Genomic DNA, 18026 nt, shown 5'->3' on the forward strand with positions numbered 1-18026 from the left:
ATTGGCCCATATTTTCAATATTTGACGCAACTTAGCAAGCCTCCTTGCTGTGTTAAAGGCATAGGGCAGGAATGCGTCATATTTAACATTATACAGACAATTCTGGCTCTCTGCCTGCGCTGGTGTACAAACTGCTGCCTGGTGGCAGTGCAGGCATTCTTGCACCATGATTTGAGGGTGCCTGCATTGTAGGCAAGATTGTTTTTGTTGAGGAAGGGGCATCTTCCTGCACAAAAATAATCCTAAGGTGCATTTCCCTCTTTCTAAGTGTCCTGTGAAATGCAGTACAGTTATAAAGAGTTAACAACGAGGAGAAATAATGATATTTCGACTCATTTCACCTCTGGTGGGGAAGTGTACAATTCTGACACACTCCTAGGTCTATCAGTATGGTAAATCTGGGAATGTGACAGAGTACATGGGTGGATGCATGAGAACACCAATGCTCTACACATGGCACGCTTAGGTGCCGCAGAGTAACACAAGGCAGCAATTTGAACTGCCTTGTCTTACTCTAGATTTATTGAATGACACATGGCTATGCAAGATGGCCATGTGTGGCTTGGTAAAGCTCATTTAGGTTTTGTGTTTCCCTTGCATGGCACAAGGTTGATGCAAAACCTTGATATATATGGGCCATTGTCTCTAATGCTGAGAATCTCAAAAGACAGTTTTACATTGATCTTTGCCTATGCATTGCTGTATAGGAGACATTTATACCCCTGACAACTGGATCAACTTAAATCACACTTTCATAAATATATTTCCAAAATACCAGTTGCAATTGTAAGAAAACTAAAGTGTGGTAGATGGTGGACGATACTGCAATCAGTCAAAGAGCAAATCAATCATGTTAAAAGGGTATTTATACAATTCATTTACGTAACCATTGCGATTTTCAATGTTTAGGAATTTCAGAAGCAGAACAGAAAGATAAGTAACATCTTCAGTATCATGCACAATGTCAAATGAGATGTCCAGAATAAACAAGTCTCTTATTGAACTTGTCCATCCTTCACCAATTTTTTTCTTCAGTCCATGACTGGGTGTATTTAGTTCTAAGACCTCAATAACATAACATGTGAATTTGTAAAGCGCACAGTCACCCTTGGGTATCTTGGCTCTGAATAACAGATGTTTATTGTTACCCAACTCAATGGTACTCATTTTATCCACCTCAGATGGATGAAAGGCTGAGTGGACCCACCAGGATTTGAACCTGTGACCATGATGTCGAACACAGGCCGCTGCAGTGGACGCATTAGTCCACTAAGCCACCAGACCCAGCTCAGTGACTTAGCTTACCCTTCATATGATTTCGGATGTTCAAATCAGGTCGGATCAAAATGATGTAGCACTTCGGAAGAAATATGCAAACTACGATACCCATTGAGGAAGAGATAATGGTGAAGACTTCCACAGCAACCATGTACTTCCCTTTGGTGTTCTGGTATGCTGGAAGGAACAGGGTCCAGACAGTTAGGAATGTGACCATGCTGAATGTGATGAGCTGGGCCTCATTGAAGCTGTCAGGCAACTTTCTAGCTCGAAATGCAACCAGGAAACAAGCAAGAGCCAATAGCCCCATATATCCCAGAACACACCAAAAGGCTTGAGGGGAACCTTCATTGCACTCAATCACCACCTTCCCAATCAGGGACTTCATATTCCGTTGTGCGTGAGGAGGGCATGAGGCCAACCAGACCCCACATATTAGAGTCTGCACAAGTGTACAAGAAGAAACTATCATAGCTGGTACCTTAGTGCTAAAACCACTTCTGAGGGTGGTGTTTGGGTAAGTGGCTTCAAATGCCATCAGCACCAACACCGTCTTTGCCAATAAGCAAGACACACACATGACAAAGAGGATGCTGAAGGTAACCTGCCGGAGCATACAAGTGATGTCTGTCGGGTGTCCTAGGAAGAAGAATGTGCTCAGAAGGCAGAGTGTCAAGGCCACAAGAAGAAGGCAGCTCAGTGTTCGATTGTTGGCTTTAACTATTGGAGTCTCTCGATGTTTGAAGAAGACAACAAGGATCACAATTGGAACCAAGGCACTGACTGTTGCCACAGCAACCAAGATATAACCTAAGGCTTCTTGGAAGGAAAGAAACTCGATAGTTTTGGGGATGCAGTGATCACGTTCCACGCTGGACCATTGGTCATCTGGGCACTTGATACAGTCTGGTGAATCTAGAAAAAGAGAGAAATGTCCATGAGAGGACAACAAAAATGAAATAATTGCCTACAGGAGACTTAAATGTGTAAAAAAATAGTACATTATATTTATCTTTTCATATGACGCAATTTAATTTTGAAGAGGGTGTCATGGCGGAGGGGGCAAAGCAACTGGGAGTTTAATTCAACATAATGGGGTGGGGGTTCATGTGCCTGTGAGTCAAGAGGGGCCCTAGGAGATTGGTTTTCAGTATGGTCTCAGAGGTTTCTATGCCCAACCTTGGTAGCTGCAGTAGTTCTGTGGCAGAAATGCATGGGTTAATGCTCCTATAATGGAATATTGCTGATCTCCATAACAAGCTAATAAATCCAGTTTGGATCTCTGAACTAGGGAAAGCAGTAATTGTATTACTGCAGAAAACATGCTCCCTACATGACTTTAGTGTTGATGGTTACCATTCGTTTTGCAGCTTTTTGCAGCTTCCCCGTCAAACTTGGTGCAGATCAAGAGGGGGCCAAGCTATTTTCATTTCTGTTAGGCTTATAGGCATCTCACCTCTCTCATCTCATTTTCAGATGAGTTTATTACAGATCTCATACTCATTTTAAGTGATTTTGATTAATTTGTAAAATAATGTATTGGACCCAAGAGTGACGGATGTAATTGAGGGTGTGGAGGCAGTTGTAGAAACCTTTATGAAGAACTACAAGAGGGAGATGCTTACAGTATGGACAGGCGATTTTAACATTCAGCTCTGTGGTAATAATGATCCTCCAGCCTGTGGAGCCAAAGACAAGAATGGGAGGACTCTCCCCATTTCCATCACTCGCCAACTGGGGAGTTTCTGAATGGGGTCATGGACTCTAGGAATCTGGGGCTAGATGTAGATACAACTGGTCGCAAAATACTAGTTGCAATTTGCAACCAGTCTTTTTACAACCAGTGTGCTAATTTGTGAAGTCACCTAAGAACTAATGGTTGTTGTGCAAACTACTGATCTTAATGGGTCGTAATTTGACATAACGGTTGGAATTTGACACCCATTAGGAATGAAAGGCATCACAGGGCTGGTGGCATGCTGAGGTCAGCAGACCACCATGTAAGTGATTGCTTTTTATAAAGCAATCTTTATGTTTTTGTTTTTTAAATCAGCCCATTTCCCTAAAAGGAAAACAGGATGCATTTAAAAAGAAAAAAATGAAACTATGCAGTTTCATTTTTTAAGTGTAGGCAGTGGTCCCTGGGACCACTGCCTGGTTTTAATATTTTGTTTTTATTCCCATGGGACCCCTTCCCCTTTGTGAAAGGGTTACCACCAGTGCAAACTAGTGGTAAAGTATTAATGTTTTGCGACCGGAATTCAGTTGCAAAACAGTAATACTTACCACACTGATTTTGTATTAGGAAAGGGATATTATAAACACGCCTCTTCCTAAAACCTAACCGGTATATATTTGCAATTCCAAACTGCCCTTCAGAAACATGTTACCAAACGCAATTTGTGATTGATACATACCAACATTCATTTGTCCATTCACAACCGACCCGATTCTCAGAATCGGGTTGTTTGAGACCAGAAAAATGCTTGTTATATCCAGCCCCTGGTTTTTTCCAGAAAATTCAGGGCGAAAGGGTCTCCTTTGCTTCCCTCTATATGGGGTCCACTAAGGGAAGCAAGATTGAGTTTTATTTATTTTATCTCTGGCTTTGACTTGACAGAAATTATATTGGGTTATGAGGTCAATGCGTACTGTATTAGTGATTATAACCCCCTGGTTTTGGCCTGTGATTTGCACCTGGCTGTAACGCAGGGAGTCGGGAGACCTTATCGCTAACCAACTTGGGTAATAACGGCCAAAGGATAAAATGGGAGAAACTAAATAAGGGCTCCTTCATGACTAATCTGGGAAACTTTAATTCTATTTCAATATGGGCTTCGGTGGAGGAACCCCCTGGGTCTATTATAGATGCTGTTAGTGCCCTTTGTGCTGAGGTCGACAAAGGTCTGAGGTGTACTAGAGCAGCTAAATCATTGTCCCCTTTAAGTTGGCTTAACTATGCATGCACTTTGGCTCATAAGAGTTTGAAAGTAGGTATATCTAAATATCCTTCAACAAGTTTTTGAATGCACAATGGTCTTCTAAAGCTAGCCTGGGGGCCAGGAGATCTGAGTTGAGAAGGGAAAGCCTGGGTAGAACTGGGTAAGGCTACCAGATTGAGGGGCATTGCTGTCTTCTAGAAGGTGGTTAACCAACCTTTTTTTACTAGATAAGATAAACCAAGATTAGAAACAGTTATATCAGCGGACAATTTCAGTAATATCTTTAACCCTGACGATATAATGAAGTAGCAGCTTATAATTCAGCAATGTATGATGCCCTATGTATAAAAAGGATGTAATTACTGCTATTACTTCTAGCCCTGTGTGAAAGGCTCCTGACCCAGGCGGGGTCCTACTGGAACTTTTTAAAGAAAATTAACTCCTATGGGTCCCCATCCCAACCAATGATTTTAAGGCTTAATAGGGCTATCATAAAGAATGCACTAGAACACCACTTCTAGGGTGAGGTATTTCAAAGTTGGGGAACTCTCCCTGAATATTCAGTCACAGTTAGGAGTTAGACAAGGTTAGACAAGGTTGTGCGATAGCTCCACTCTTGTTTCTTATCTACATTAATGATTTAGAATCACACCTGGATAAAATAGGGAAAAATCTGCCCAAAATCAAGTCTAGAGTTCTCTCATATTTACTGTTTGCAGATGATGCAGTTTTAATGGCGAGGACTGACAATGACTCACAGGTCCTATTCGATGGATTTTATAGATTTATGTGGGTCTGGATCTTAAAACAAATCAACAAAAATCTTTTGCAATGAGCATTGGCCCATGAAATGTGAAAACTAGGTCATTTTATCTAGGGTGGACTGAAATGATAAGACTTTAAGGTATTTGGGTCTCCCATGAGACCAAAATCTATCCTGGATAGATTTGTACTATATCAGGGCTGCCCAAAGTCAAAGAGCTGTGGAGTCAGTCTTTTGTTTTCCCAGAAGGCTTAACAAAAAATGCTCAGAAGAGAAACCAAGACCAGTTCAAAAGGTATATATTAGGGCCTAATAAATAGGTACCTGATAGAATGCAAGACTGAACTGGAAAGGAATGGACAGATAGGAATATATAAAACACTCAACAAAAGTTATAGGTATAAAGATAGACCTTTTGTATTTATTTTACTTTTTGGTTGAAAAACTCATTTTAATTTTATACAAAAGTTTTTTTATATCAAATAGGTACATATGTCAAATTTATACAAACAATCAAAACTCAGGGTCTGACCTTGGACCTGCCGCACTATTTTAAAAAAAATTCTATTCTTTTCTGTGGTGGTCTTCGTTTATTCTTATCTTTAGCATTTCCTGGGGATTTATCTTTATATTTTTTCGGGTTTGCCAAATATCCACCGTTCTCATTTCTATTTGCAACCATCCCTATGCCCCTCAAGCCGAAGGCAGGCGTTCGGTGCACTTGTAGCGACCTGGACGATGTTCTTAACATTATTGTGACAAGGATGGATTATTGATGCCCAGTTTGTATTTTTATTTTTTAATTTTTATTTTTTATTGTCTCAGTCTTTGTCAGAGATAGCACCCCTTTATTATTTCCATTAGTCATCATGAAACTTACTTTGCTCAGCACTTGTTATATAGCATTACCATTCTTTTTGATTCATTACCTAGCATTCTAAGATGGCGCCATGCTTTCGAATAGCGTGTAGAGCTTTACTCACTTCAACCCTCTTTCCATGTTTAGTCTCTCCCCTCTCACCCATGACCTCATTGGTTGGTAGCCAATTGGAGACAGGTATTTGAGAGGGGCGGGTTTCTGTATGCTTTTAGCGAAGGTTACAGCAACGCCGTTCCTTTGCCGTCCCTGCCATATCGACAGATGTGGGATCTGGACCTTGCATCAGTTAGTAAGTACTTTGTGTGAGTTCTGTATTCAGCAGACGTTTATTTGCTAACGTCCACTTACGCAAATATAACCTCCATTCTGCTTGCCCGTCTCTGCACCCTTCATTAGTCAGTAGTTACTCTGTGGCAGCATTTTTATCGAGTTGACGCTTGCTTACCAACGCTGATTGGTTCTAATATAACTCCTATTGTGCCCGCTTTTTTGTTTCTATCAGCTGCGGACTGTTTAATTTCGGCGTTCCATACGTTGCAGTCCAGACCGGATTATGTATTTATTTTGCTTTCCGGTAATTTCCATACCGTTTTAGAACAGCATGTCAAAGAAATTGGATTGTTTTAAGGCTGTTCCTAGTTAGCTCCAGGGGCCGCCATTACTTATCCATGCTTGTTCCTCTTCTCTTATAGAAATTTTGTGTATGCTCGCCAGCAACCTTCCTGTTATCGGATATTTGGTTACCCATTCTTCAATGCTAAATCTTGTATCTTTATGTTCCTAATCCCTCGAGACCTCCTTTGAAGCATTCGTTGCTCGCACTTAGAGGGAATCATCACTGATCCAAGTATGTTGTTGATTAAGTATATATATTTTTTTGTTGCCATACTTAGTTATGTCCTTGTAGAATATTATGTCTAAGGAGATACCGATATATTGTTAACTTCGTTTAATATTAAGGATACATATTGGCTTTCCTAGATCTCTGGTGCTCACGTCTTGAGCATATACTTCACGTCTACCTTCCAGCTAAACAAAAGGAATCTCCTTTATTGTTGAGCTCTACTGGACTCTCCTACGGGACACCGAACTGCGTTGGCATATAGGTTCGGCAGTTGGATATCCACGGCCTTCCAAGGATTTAGCTTTTAGGTTGTATTATCATTGGGCGTTTGTTTTTCTCCTCTTACTGGCGTAATATCCACTCCATGCACTTGAGAACCTTCAATATTGGGTTCGGTGTTTCTTTTTTAATCACCTTTTTTGTCACGTGATTTTTGATGACACATCAGTCCTTTTCCCTTTCCCTCTTTTCTGCCTAACTTGATTTCTTTGATCTTGGTGGTTGGGCTCAACGTTTCCTATCATGTTACACTAACATACTGGGGGTGATTTGCTCTGTTTAGCTACTGCTGGACCCTTTGGGCCATATTTATCGAGTTTTTGACTGATTAGTTATCTGTTAGTAACTGGAACCGTTCTGGACATAAATATATTAATATTGCCTTTGAATATGAAATTATGTTAACATACTAAACTGTTTGTTGAATTCACTTTATTGTATTGTTTTATTTATGTTTATTTTGATTTTCTAGATCTTGTTCTTGCCCCCTATTATCCCTGGTCTATGCCCTGATGAAGGTGGGGCCCCTGTGTGGGTCCTATACCGAAACGCGCGTTGGCACTTGATTTGATGACCTTCTTCCTTTTCGAGTACCATCTGGCCTCTTCTGGATGAGATACAATCACTTCATCCATTTGAACACCCAAGGATAATTTGTTCTCACCCCCATTTTGATTTGATGTAATGAATGTGGTTTTGATTGAGTGTATGTATGGATGATTTTGAGTTCTATGTGGGGCATTAACTATGTTTTTGATTAATAGAGATATTTATTGATGGGTTTTGATTGTTTGTATAAAATTGACATATGTACCTATTTGATATAAAAAAACTTTTGTATAAAATTAAAATGAGTTTTTCAACCAAAAAGTAAAATAAATACAAAAGGTCTATCTTTATACCTATAACTTTTGTTGAGTGTTTTATATATTCCTATCTGTCCATTCCTTTCCAGTTCAGTCTTACATTCTATCAGGTACCTATTTATTAGGCCCTAATATATACCTTTTGAACCGGTCTTGGTTTCTCTTCTGAGCATTTTTTGTTTTTTACCCCGCATATACCGGTTCGTTATTGTTCTCTTGGGGTCCCCCTCTCCTAATTGGTTTTCTCGTCACAGCCTTGTTGCTGTGGGGGTTGCGCTTTCTTGAGTGTAGTAGCTTATCTTCTTCACCCCCGTTTGTATGTGTTCAATGATGTTTCTTTGTCACTGGTGCTGACTTGCTTTATATTTTGGTTATATTTTTTTGTTTTGCAGGCTATAGAGGTATTTAATTTTGGTTGCTCTCTCACTGGGCCATACGTTGCGTTGAGTCACCGTGCTTTCCTATCTATACCATGGAAAGCATTAAAACCTTTGGGTTTTCTGACGAGGACTTTGCCCGAATGATCGGTCTTGCAGCTGGCAGTGATGGTCAATTCTCGCTGTCAAAGGGCCTTGAAGGGGAATGGACGAAATTACTTAACCTTAAGAAAAAATCTAAACGTACTGAAGCTCACGCCAATTTTATGCTTGAGTACCTTAAGGCTGGAACCATACCCTTTGGGTTACGTGTTCGTAATGTTCCCGGTCTATTTGTTGAAATAAGATTATTTTTAGAGAAATGGGCACTTATTTCTAACAGATGCTCTCGCGACTGGACGATGTTAATCATCGAGACAGCGAGAGAGGTACTAGCTATCATGTCCAAAGAAATAGAGGCTCTTGAGGATAAACTCAAGAAAGACAATTCGATCAAAATAGCAACTAAAAAACTGGATGAGATTGCCCAAGAGCTAGACTCTTTATCTACCTACCTCCTTAAAAGGAAAACAGATAAACTAAAGAAAGATATAAGGCTATTTTCGCAGGAACGCACTTACCCCTATCTCATGTCAAACTTCTATAACACGGTGGATCCTAGTGGCCCTGGTGCTAGCAACATGAGATGGGGGAACAATAATAAAGTGGTAACATTTTCGGATACCACTGACTCGGAAGGGGAAGGATCTGGTGACTACGAGTCCAATTATAACCCCAACTATCAACCCCGACAAGAACAATTCGATAGACCAATGACCCCGGATCTTTTTTTAGGCAATCGCAGGGGGAATTATCGCCCCAGAACCCGAGCACCTCGGATGAGGAACTACCATCAAGCTCGGGGTCAACCTCAGATGTATATACAAACCAGACACAACCAGTATTGGAAAACACAGTAGACATCCCTGTGTTTAATCTGTCTGCGTCTGAGGTTGACCAGGAATCCTTGAGCCTTTTATCTAATTGCCTTACGTTTGTTCCAACTACTACTTTTAATAAATTTGAGTTCTTAAAGGATTTACACTCCTTTTTCAGGAAAATTAGATTGAAGAAATTCTTTTCTAATAGACCATCTCCTGATGTTCAAAACAACATGTCGGGATTAAAACCCCCTTCAGACTTCACTCCTGGACTTGATCTAGTCGGTCCAGAGGTAGGGATTTTTGAGAAAGCTGTTATTTCCAAAATGTTGAAAATCATCAAACATGTGCCTAAACCTATCAACAACTTACCTCCTGCGGAACAGAAGGCGCTCACATCTCTTCAAAACAACAAATCTCTTACAATTAAGCCATGTGACAAGGGCGGTGGCATTGTTTTATTCAATACCGCCAATTACATTGAGAAAATGAATATGTTGTTATCTTCCACCACACATTACAAACAAATTAGAGGTAACCCAGAGACCAACCTCAAAACTCGCATCTTGTCCCTGGTTAAAAATGCAATAGATCGGGAATTCATTTGTACCAAAGAGGCAGAATATCTAACACCTAGCTATACCCGTATATCCAATATTTACGGGGTACCTAAGACACACAAGAACATTTTGGACCCGCCTCTGCGGCCCATTGTTTCTACGATTGGCTCGGCTCTTGAACCCCTAGCGAAATATGTGGATTGTTTCTTGAAACCCTTGATGAGTGATTTGGAGTCGTATGTGAGAGATACCGGCCACTTTATCTCCAAGATCGAAAACATCCCCTTTAATCCAGACAGGGACCTTTTGGTCACCCTTGATCTGGAAGCCTTATACACGAATATTCCGCAGGAGGGAGCATTAGCGGCTGTACAAGAAGTCCTTACCAATGACAATCGAATCACTAACTCTTCATTTATCATCCAGTGTCTTGAGATTGTCTTGAATGACAACTACTTTGAATTTAATGGTGACTTCTTTCATCAAATACAGGGCGTCAGTATGGGGGCGTCCTGTGCTCCCAGCATAGCGTGCCTCTATATGGGCAAATTTGAACAATTTAACATCTACAACAACATGGCACCTTTCTATGAGAACGTCCGAGCATGGTCACGCTTCATAGATGATATATTCTTTATCTGGAGCGGTGACCATAGCTCTCTGGGAGAATTCGTAGCCTGGCTAAATGCAGCAGACATCAACCTCAAATTTACTGTTCATTCAAGCAATTTGAAGGTTGAATTTCTAGACGTGTGGGTCGAACATCACGACAATAAAATAAGTGTGTCCTTATACACCAAGCCCACTGCCCGGAACACCCTTCTTCTGTATGGCAGCTATCATCCGAGGAGTCAGAGGGATAGTATCCCATTTAGTCAATTTCTACGGCTCCGTAGAAATTGCTCATATATGAAAGACTTCCTCATTCAAGCAGACATCCTCAAATCCAAATTCCTGAAACGTGGTTATCCACACAAACTCATCAAAGACTCTTTTAAAAGAGCACGATACTTTAACAAGGAAGCCATGTTTGAGCGAAGGGAACCCGACCCGATGGATAAATTGGTATATGTCACCAAGCACTCCAATATTAACCACAGGGTTAGACAGACCATCAATTCTCTTTGGTACCTGTTAAATATCGGCAATGATGGGATTAGTATTCCCAAACCTCTTTTTGCCTTCAAGCGGAACAAGAACCTAAAAAACTGCTTGATCAGAGGTAAAATTATGGAGAAAACAGCACCCATCCAAACTGCCATTGTCGGACTCAAACCGGTTGAGGGTAACCATCGTTGCGGCACTTGCCAAGCATGTCCCCAAGCTATTGTTGGCAATACCATTCTGGCCAACAACCGGACGTTTACCCTTCACGGAATGACCAATTGCCGGTCATCCAATGTGGTTTACATTATCAGTTGTCCTTGTAATCTTCCCTATATCGGTGAAACGAGTCGGGAAATAAGACTGCGAATTTGCGAACACAAGTCTAACATTCGCATTAGTAAAACATCCGCCCCTCTAGTTAACCACTGGCTGAGTATGAATCACAAGGACACCGACCTGAAATGAACTATTTTGGAAAAGATACACACTCCTCCTGGAAGGAATCCCACCTCTATCAGGAAGAAAAGGGAAACATTCTGGATTTTTTATCTGGACTCTGTTCAGCATGGCCTAAATGAAATTATCTTATGGGAGAATGCCATCATATAATCGCCTTGCCTGTGACCTAATCTCTCTCCTTATTAGATTATGTATGAACCAATTCTCTTCTATGGATGATGGACCTGGTCCATTCATTTACTCATTTATGAACAAAGTTTGTTTCAGGGTCTGACCTTGGACCTGCCACACTATTTAAAAAAAAAATTCTATTCTTTTCTGTGGTGGTCTTCGTTTATTCTTATCTTTAGCATTTCCTGGGGATTTATCTTTATATTTTTTCGGGTTCGCCGAGTATCCACCATTCTCATTTCTATTTGCAACCATCCCTATGCCCCTCAAGCCGAAGGCAGGCGTTCGGTGCACTTGTAGCGACCTGGACGATGTTCTTAACATTATTGTGACAAGGATGGATTATTGATGCCCAGTTTGTATTTTTATTTTTTAATTTTTATTATTTATTGTCTCAGTCTTTGTCAGAGATAGCACCCCTTTATTATTTCCATTAGTCATCATGATAGATCGCTATACTTACTTTGCTCAGCACTTGTTATATAGCATTACCATTCTTTTTGATTCATTACCAAGCATTCTAAGATGGCGCCATGCTTTCGAATAGCGTGTAGAGCTTTACTCATTTAACCCTCTTTCCATGTTTAGTCTCTCCCCTCTTACCCATGACCTCATTGGTTGGTAGCCAATTGGAGACAGGTATTTGAGAGGGGCGGGTTTCTCTATGCTTTTAGCGAAGGTTACAGCAACGCCGTTCCTTTGCCGTCCCTGCCATATCGACAGATGTGGGATCTGGACCTTGCATCAGTTAGTAAGTACTTTGTGTGAGTTCTGTATTCAGCAGACGTTTATTCGCTAACGTCCACTTACGCAAATATAACCTCCATTCTCCTTGCCCGTCTCTGCACCCTTCATTAGTCAGTAGTTACTCTGCGGCGGCATTTTTATAGAGTTGACGCTTGCTTACCAACGCTGATTGGTGCTAATATAACTCCTATTGTGCCCGCTTTTTTGTTTCTATCAGCCACGGACTGTTTAATTTCGGCGTTCCATACGTTGCAGTCCAGACCGGATTATGTATTTATTTTGCTTTCCGGTAATTTCCATACCGTTTTAGAACAGCATGTGAAGAAATTGGATTGTTTTAAGGCTGTTCCTAGTTAGCTCCAGGGGCCGCCATTACTTATCCATGCTTGTTCCTCTTCTCTTATAGAAATTTTGTGTATGCTCGCCAGCAACCTTTCTGTTATCGGATATTTGGTTACCCATTCTTCAATGCTAAATCTTGTATCTTTATGTTCCTAATCCCTCGAGACATCCTTTGAAGCATTCGTTGCTCGCACTTAGAGGGAATCATCACTGATCCAAGTATGTTGTTGATTAAGTATATATATTTTTTTGTTGCCATACTTAGTTATGTCCTTGTAGAATATTATGTCTAAGGAGATACCGATATATTGTTAACTTCGTTTAATATTAAGGATACATATTGGCTTTCCTAGATCTCTGGTGCTCACGTCTTGAGCATATACTTCACGTCTACCTTCCAGCTAAACAAAAGGAATCTCCTTTATTGTTGAGCTCTACTGGACTCTCCTACGGGACACCGAACTGCGTTGGCATATAGGTTCGGCAGTTGGATATCCACGGCCTTCCAAGGATTTAGCTTTTAGTATGTATTATCATTGGGCGTTTGTTTTTCTCCTCTTACTGGCCTAATATCCACTCCATGCACTTGAGAACCTTCAATATTGGGTTCGGTGTTTCTTTTTTAATCACCTTTTTTGTCACGTGATTTTTGATGACACATCAGTCCTTTTCCCTTTCCCTCTTTTCTGCCTAACTTTATTTCTTTGATCTTGGTGGTTGGGCTCACCGTTTCCTATCATGTTACACTGACATACTACGGGTGATTTGCTCTGTTTAGCTACTGCTGGACCCTTTGGGCCATATTTATCGGGTTTTTGACTGATTAGTTATCTGTTAGTAACTGGAACCGTTCTGGACATAAATATATTAATATTGCCTTTGAATATGAAATTATGTTAACATACTAAACTGTTTGTTGAATTCACTTTATTGTATTGTTTTATTTATGTTTATTTTGATTTTCTAGATCTTGTTCTTGCCCCCTATTATCCCTGGTCTATGCCCTGATGAAGGTGGGGCCCCTGTGTGGGTCCTATACCGAAACGCACGTTGGCGCTTGATTTGATGACCTTCTTCCTTTTCGAGTACCATCTGGCCTCTTCTGGATGAGATACAATCACTTCATCCATTTGAACACCCAAGGATAATTTGTTCTCACCCCCATTTTGATTTGATGTAATAAATGTGGTTTTGATTGAGTGTATGTATGGATGATTTTGAGTTCTATGTGGGGCATTAACTATGTTTTTGATTAATAGAGATATTTATTGATGGGTTTGATTGTTTGTATAAAATTGACATATGTACCTATTTGATATAAAAAAACTTTTGTATAAAATTAAAATGAGTTTTTCAACCAAAAAGTAAAATAAATACAAAAGGTCTATCTTTATACCTATAACTTTTGTTGAGTGTTTTATATATTCCTATCTGTCCATTACTTTCCAGTTCAGTCTTGCATTCTATCAGGTACCTATTTTTTAGCCCCTAATATATACCTTTTGAACCGGTCTTGGTTTCTCTTCTGAGCATTTTTTTGTTATTTACCCCGCATATACCGGTTCGTTATTGTTCTCTTGGGGTCCCCCTCTCCTAATTGGTTTTCCCAGAAGGCTTAGTCAAAAAACAATTAGAGAAAGGATTGAGATTTTGAAGAATAAAGGCATCTCTGTGGGGATATAAATGCCCTGGGCCATGACAGCAGGTAGAAAAAACATTTCTGAGCAGATTGTTGGCTGTTCACCAATTTACTCCCGCCTTTATGTGCCTTTCAAATACAGGTTTGGCCCATTTAGGTGATAAGATTAAGGTGGAATCCCCCTACTTCTATGGCATAAGGCCAAGCATATTGCAGCCTCATGACCGCCGCACCACCACCAGGGATCTCTGATCTATGGCGGTGGTCCTAAGGTGGCCCAACCGCCCTGGTCATAAAAGGCAGTCGGAACACTGACACTGCCGTACAGCTGCAAGTCTGGCAGTCCATGGAACGCGAGACTCGTATAAGCCTCTTAGGTAAAAAAACATCAACTTTCTAAAAGTGGCATATTCAGGAAAGTAACTTAAAGTCTGACTTTACCATTAAAGAGGATTTAAAATTACAATTTATTTAAGTGGAAGATGAATGTTTCTATCTGTTCCCAAACTGAAGTTATCACTTATTAAGTGTAATAAGGTAACCCAGTGATAGACTATGAGAGAGATAGCCTTACAGCAGTGAAAGATGACTCTAGCACTTTTTCACTGCCAGGACATGTAAAACTTAAATCACACATGCGCTACTTTTTAAATGGATCCCTGACACAATATCGAAACCCTAAATATTGTAATACCAAAATATTATGTCAAAAATATCAATCACAAAAATACAGTTTTTATACAAATAATAGTAAGTACAAAAATATGAAAAAATATTGTTTCACATTAATTTACAAAAATATGTACAAAAAATCATTCTCAACTATATATGTAGTTTAAATAAGTAAAACTTACATAACATTAATATAATGTAGCTTAAATATGTTTACATAATATTTATAAATATGTATAAATATTTCCTAAATTAAACAAACATACACATATATAAAAGTGTGTATGCTTATATACACATAGATAATATAAAATCATTTTAAAAATAATAATTTTAACCTATATTATATTTGTATAATGGTTTTTAAATTTACCAATATAACAATATGTGTGTGTGTGTGTGTCTATATATTTATTCACCTACACATCAAAAAAATAAAAAGTACAACAAATAAACTGCAAAAAAATGTAAAATATTTCCTACTTAATTGTACATAAAAAGTAAACAATATATAAAAATAAGTTTTACAAAAAATATCATACAAATTACTTTTTTAAAAAAAATGTATTGGTAAACAAGATGGTATAACAAATAATTACACATCCATTACACAAGAAAAAAAATGGACATAAGAGAAACGACAATAGAGAAAAGAAATCTTCACAATAGCAGTGATTAGAAATTAAAGTATCTGTGCCTTAAATGAGACAAAATTTATAAATTCACACAAACAAACAAATAAAAAAAAAACACAACATCAATTTCGAGCCTCATTGCAAACTTAGAAGCGAATCGCTAGAATAGAAACCCCCATATAGCATTTAATTTTTATCATTGAAAGATCACCCCTGGCATGTGCCAATGCATATTCCATCGCATAAATTTCCTTAACTAAAATCCACCAGTCATTTACAGAAGGAGGACACGGACTAATCCATAGCCAGGTTATTACCAACCTTGCAGCAACAAGTAGAATCAAAAATAGACGAGCAGATCCATAACTCAGATTCCCTGAACCAATCATGATTTCCCTAATGGACAGAGATGGATCTGTCCCCAATCTCTGAGAACATACATGACCCACCTGCTGCCAGAATATACCCAATTTTGGACATGTAACAAACATATGTGTTATACTTGCTGCATATAGGTCACATCTAGAACATTTTGTCTGAGCGCTGACTAAACCTGGCAGAGCCCATTTAGCTATTCTCTCCGACATATAATAAAGCAGGCACACAGTGCAAAATTGTTGTAATCGAAGGTTAATAGAATTAACTGAATCGCCAATAGTGCTTAGAGCTTGTTCAATAGCCCCTGCCGTAACAGCTATTCCCAAAATCTTGCTCCACCTTTCTGCCAGTCTTTCGCCATCATCTTTTCTATAACCGATAAAACATTTATACATATGACTTATGAGAGATTTTGTCTGCTCCTTATACAAATGATCCCAAACCTCTGCATTAGATATTTTTGTCAGATTTAAGTGATTCATCAAATAATCCTTGATTTGGAGATATTTAAAAAACATATAATTCAGCAGCCTAAACTGTACCTTAACCTTGCAAAAGATGCAAGACCGCTATATTCAAAAAGATCCCCAAGGGAAACAATCCCATAAGTAGCCCATCATTCACTGGCAACGTCTTGAAATACCTCTGGGTATAACGGGTTACCCCATAAGGGAAGTCGGTCATGATAGACTGATAAGTTACATCTAGAGAAGATAGCATGCCATATGTACGAAATATCTCGTATAGTCTTACATTTGACCCTTTTGAAGTAATTTGGGTCATTGATTCTATATAGATACATGCCACTGTTCTCTGCCAACATAAATTGGTGAAAAAAGTAGTGTACAGTGGATTTAAAAGACTACGAAAACGACCAGCAAAGGCAGATCAATAATACATTTTAAAGTCGGAGAAATCCACCTCTCCCTGTTTATATGGAAGCTTCAACAAATCAATAGCTCACCAAGCTTTTTTGTAGTCCCAAATAAAGCTTCCCTAAAACACCCTCTAATCTCTTAAAAAAAATATTGGGCACCCGCAGGGGAATAGATCGCAATAAATAAAAAACAGTTGGTAATATCTTCATTTTAATGATAATAGAACGTTCAATAATGCTAATAGGCAGTTTATGCCAGCCCTTCAATAGTTTAGCCGTGTCTTTAAGTAAAGATTCCTAATTCAAGGAAAATATTTTATCTATCCGTACAGAGATTTTGACCCCAAGATAGGTAGCCACAGAGCAGACCCCATGAATTGCAGCACTAGGTTTGAAATTAAGGATTAATTGAGTTTTATTAGTATTTAATTTATACCCGGATACAGAGCCAAACCTAGCCGCCTCACCCTCGATATTCTTAATCTCTCTAGCTGGCTCTGTTGTAAGGACCACAATATCATCTGCATAGGCAATAACTTTAAACAGAGTTGCACTGGACTTCAATGGCATGATTTGGGAGTTAGATTGTATAGCGAAAATAAATCGTTTGATATATAAGGCGAACAGCAGGGGTGAGAGAGGACAGCCCTGCTGTGTACCCCAAAAGATTGGAAAAGTTGATGATTGTAAGCCTAGGTATATCAATTTGGCTTGGGGTTTGAGATACAGAGCCTGAATCCATTGTTTATATAATCCCTTAATCCCAACCCTTGTTAATATAAACCACAGTAAATCCCACCCCACCCTGTCAAAAGCTTTTTCAGCGTCTAGGAGTATCATACCTAGAAGTGTTGACCGCTTCTCTGCCATATCAAAAGCGCAGACTGCTGTGTTGACATGAGCGGTGGTATCCCTCCCTTGAATGAAGCCATTTTGTTGAGGGAAAACCACCACCAACATAACAGGGGCAAGACGGTTAGCAAGTATTTTTGAGAATATTTTAGTGTCCGCATTAATGAGTGAGAATGGTCTATATGACCCCCGCTACTAAGGAGGATTATTTTTTTTTCAGAAAAAAAACTATCTGAGTCATATTCCAAGACTCCGGTACCACCCCCTTGATGCCAATGTGTTGTATAACAGATCTAAATGGTTCAATCAATAAATCTTTAAATAATTTATCAAATTCGAGAGGTAAAGAATCTTCCCCAGTCGCTTTACCTGATGGTAGGGTCGATATTACCAGTTCTATCTCTTCCCTCGTGATTTCTTTTTCCAATGAAGTTGCAA

General features: G+C 39.3%; 1 protein-coding gene across 1 annotated transcript in view; it reads right to left on the reverse strand.

The window, feature by feature from the left end:
* Window positions 1-1288: 1288 nt before the first annotated feature.
* Window positions 1289-18026, reverse strand: part of LOC146780139 (vomeronasal type-2 receptor 1-like) — a 154606-nt gene continuing 137868 nt past the window's right edge. Inside the window, exon 6 of the mRNA XM_085637124.1 lies at window positions 1289-2193. Coding sequence (XP_085493250.1) covers window positions 1289-2193 — 905 coding nt within the window. The remainder of the gene's footprint in view (window positions 2194-18026) is intronic.

This window comes from Triturus cristatus, chromosome 12, assembly GCF_964204655.1.
Source record: "Triturus cristatus chromosome 12, aTriCri1.1, whole genome shotgun sequence".
NCBI lineage: Eukaryota > Metazoa > Chordata > Amphibia > Caudata > Salamandridae > Triturus > Triturus cristatus.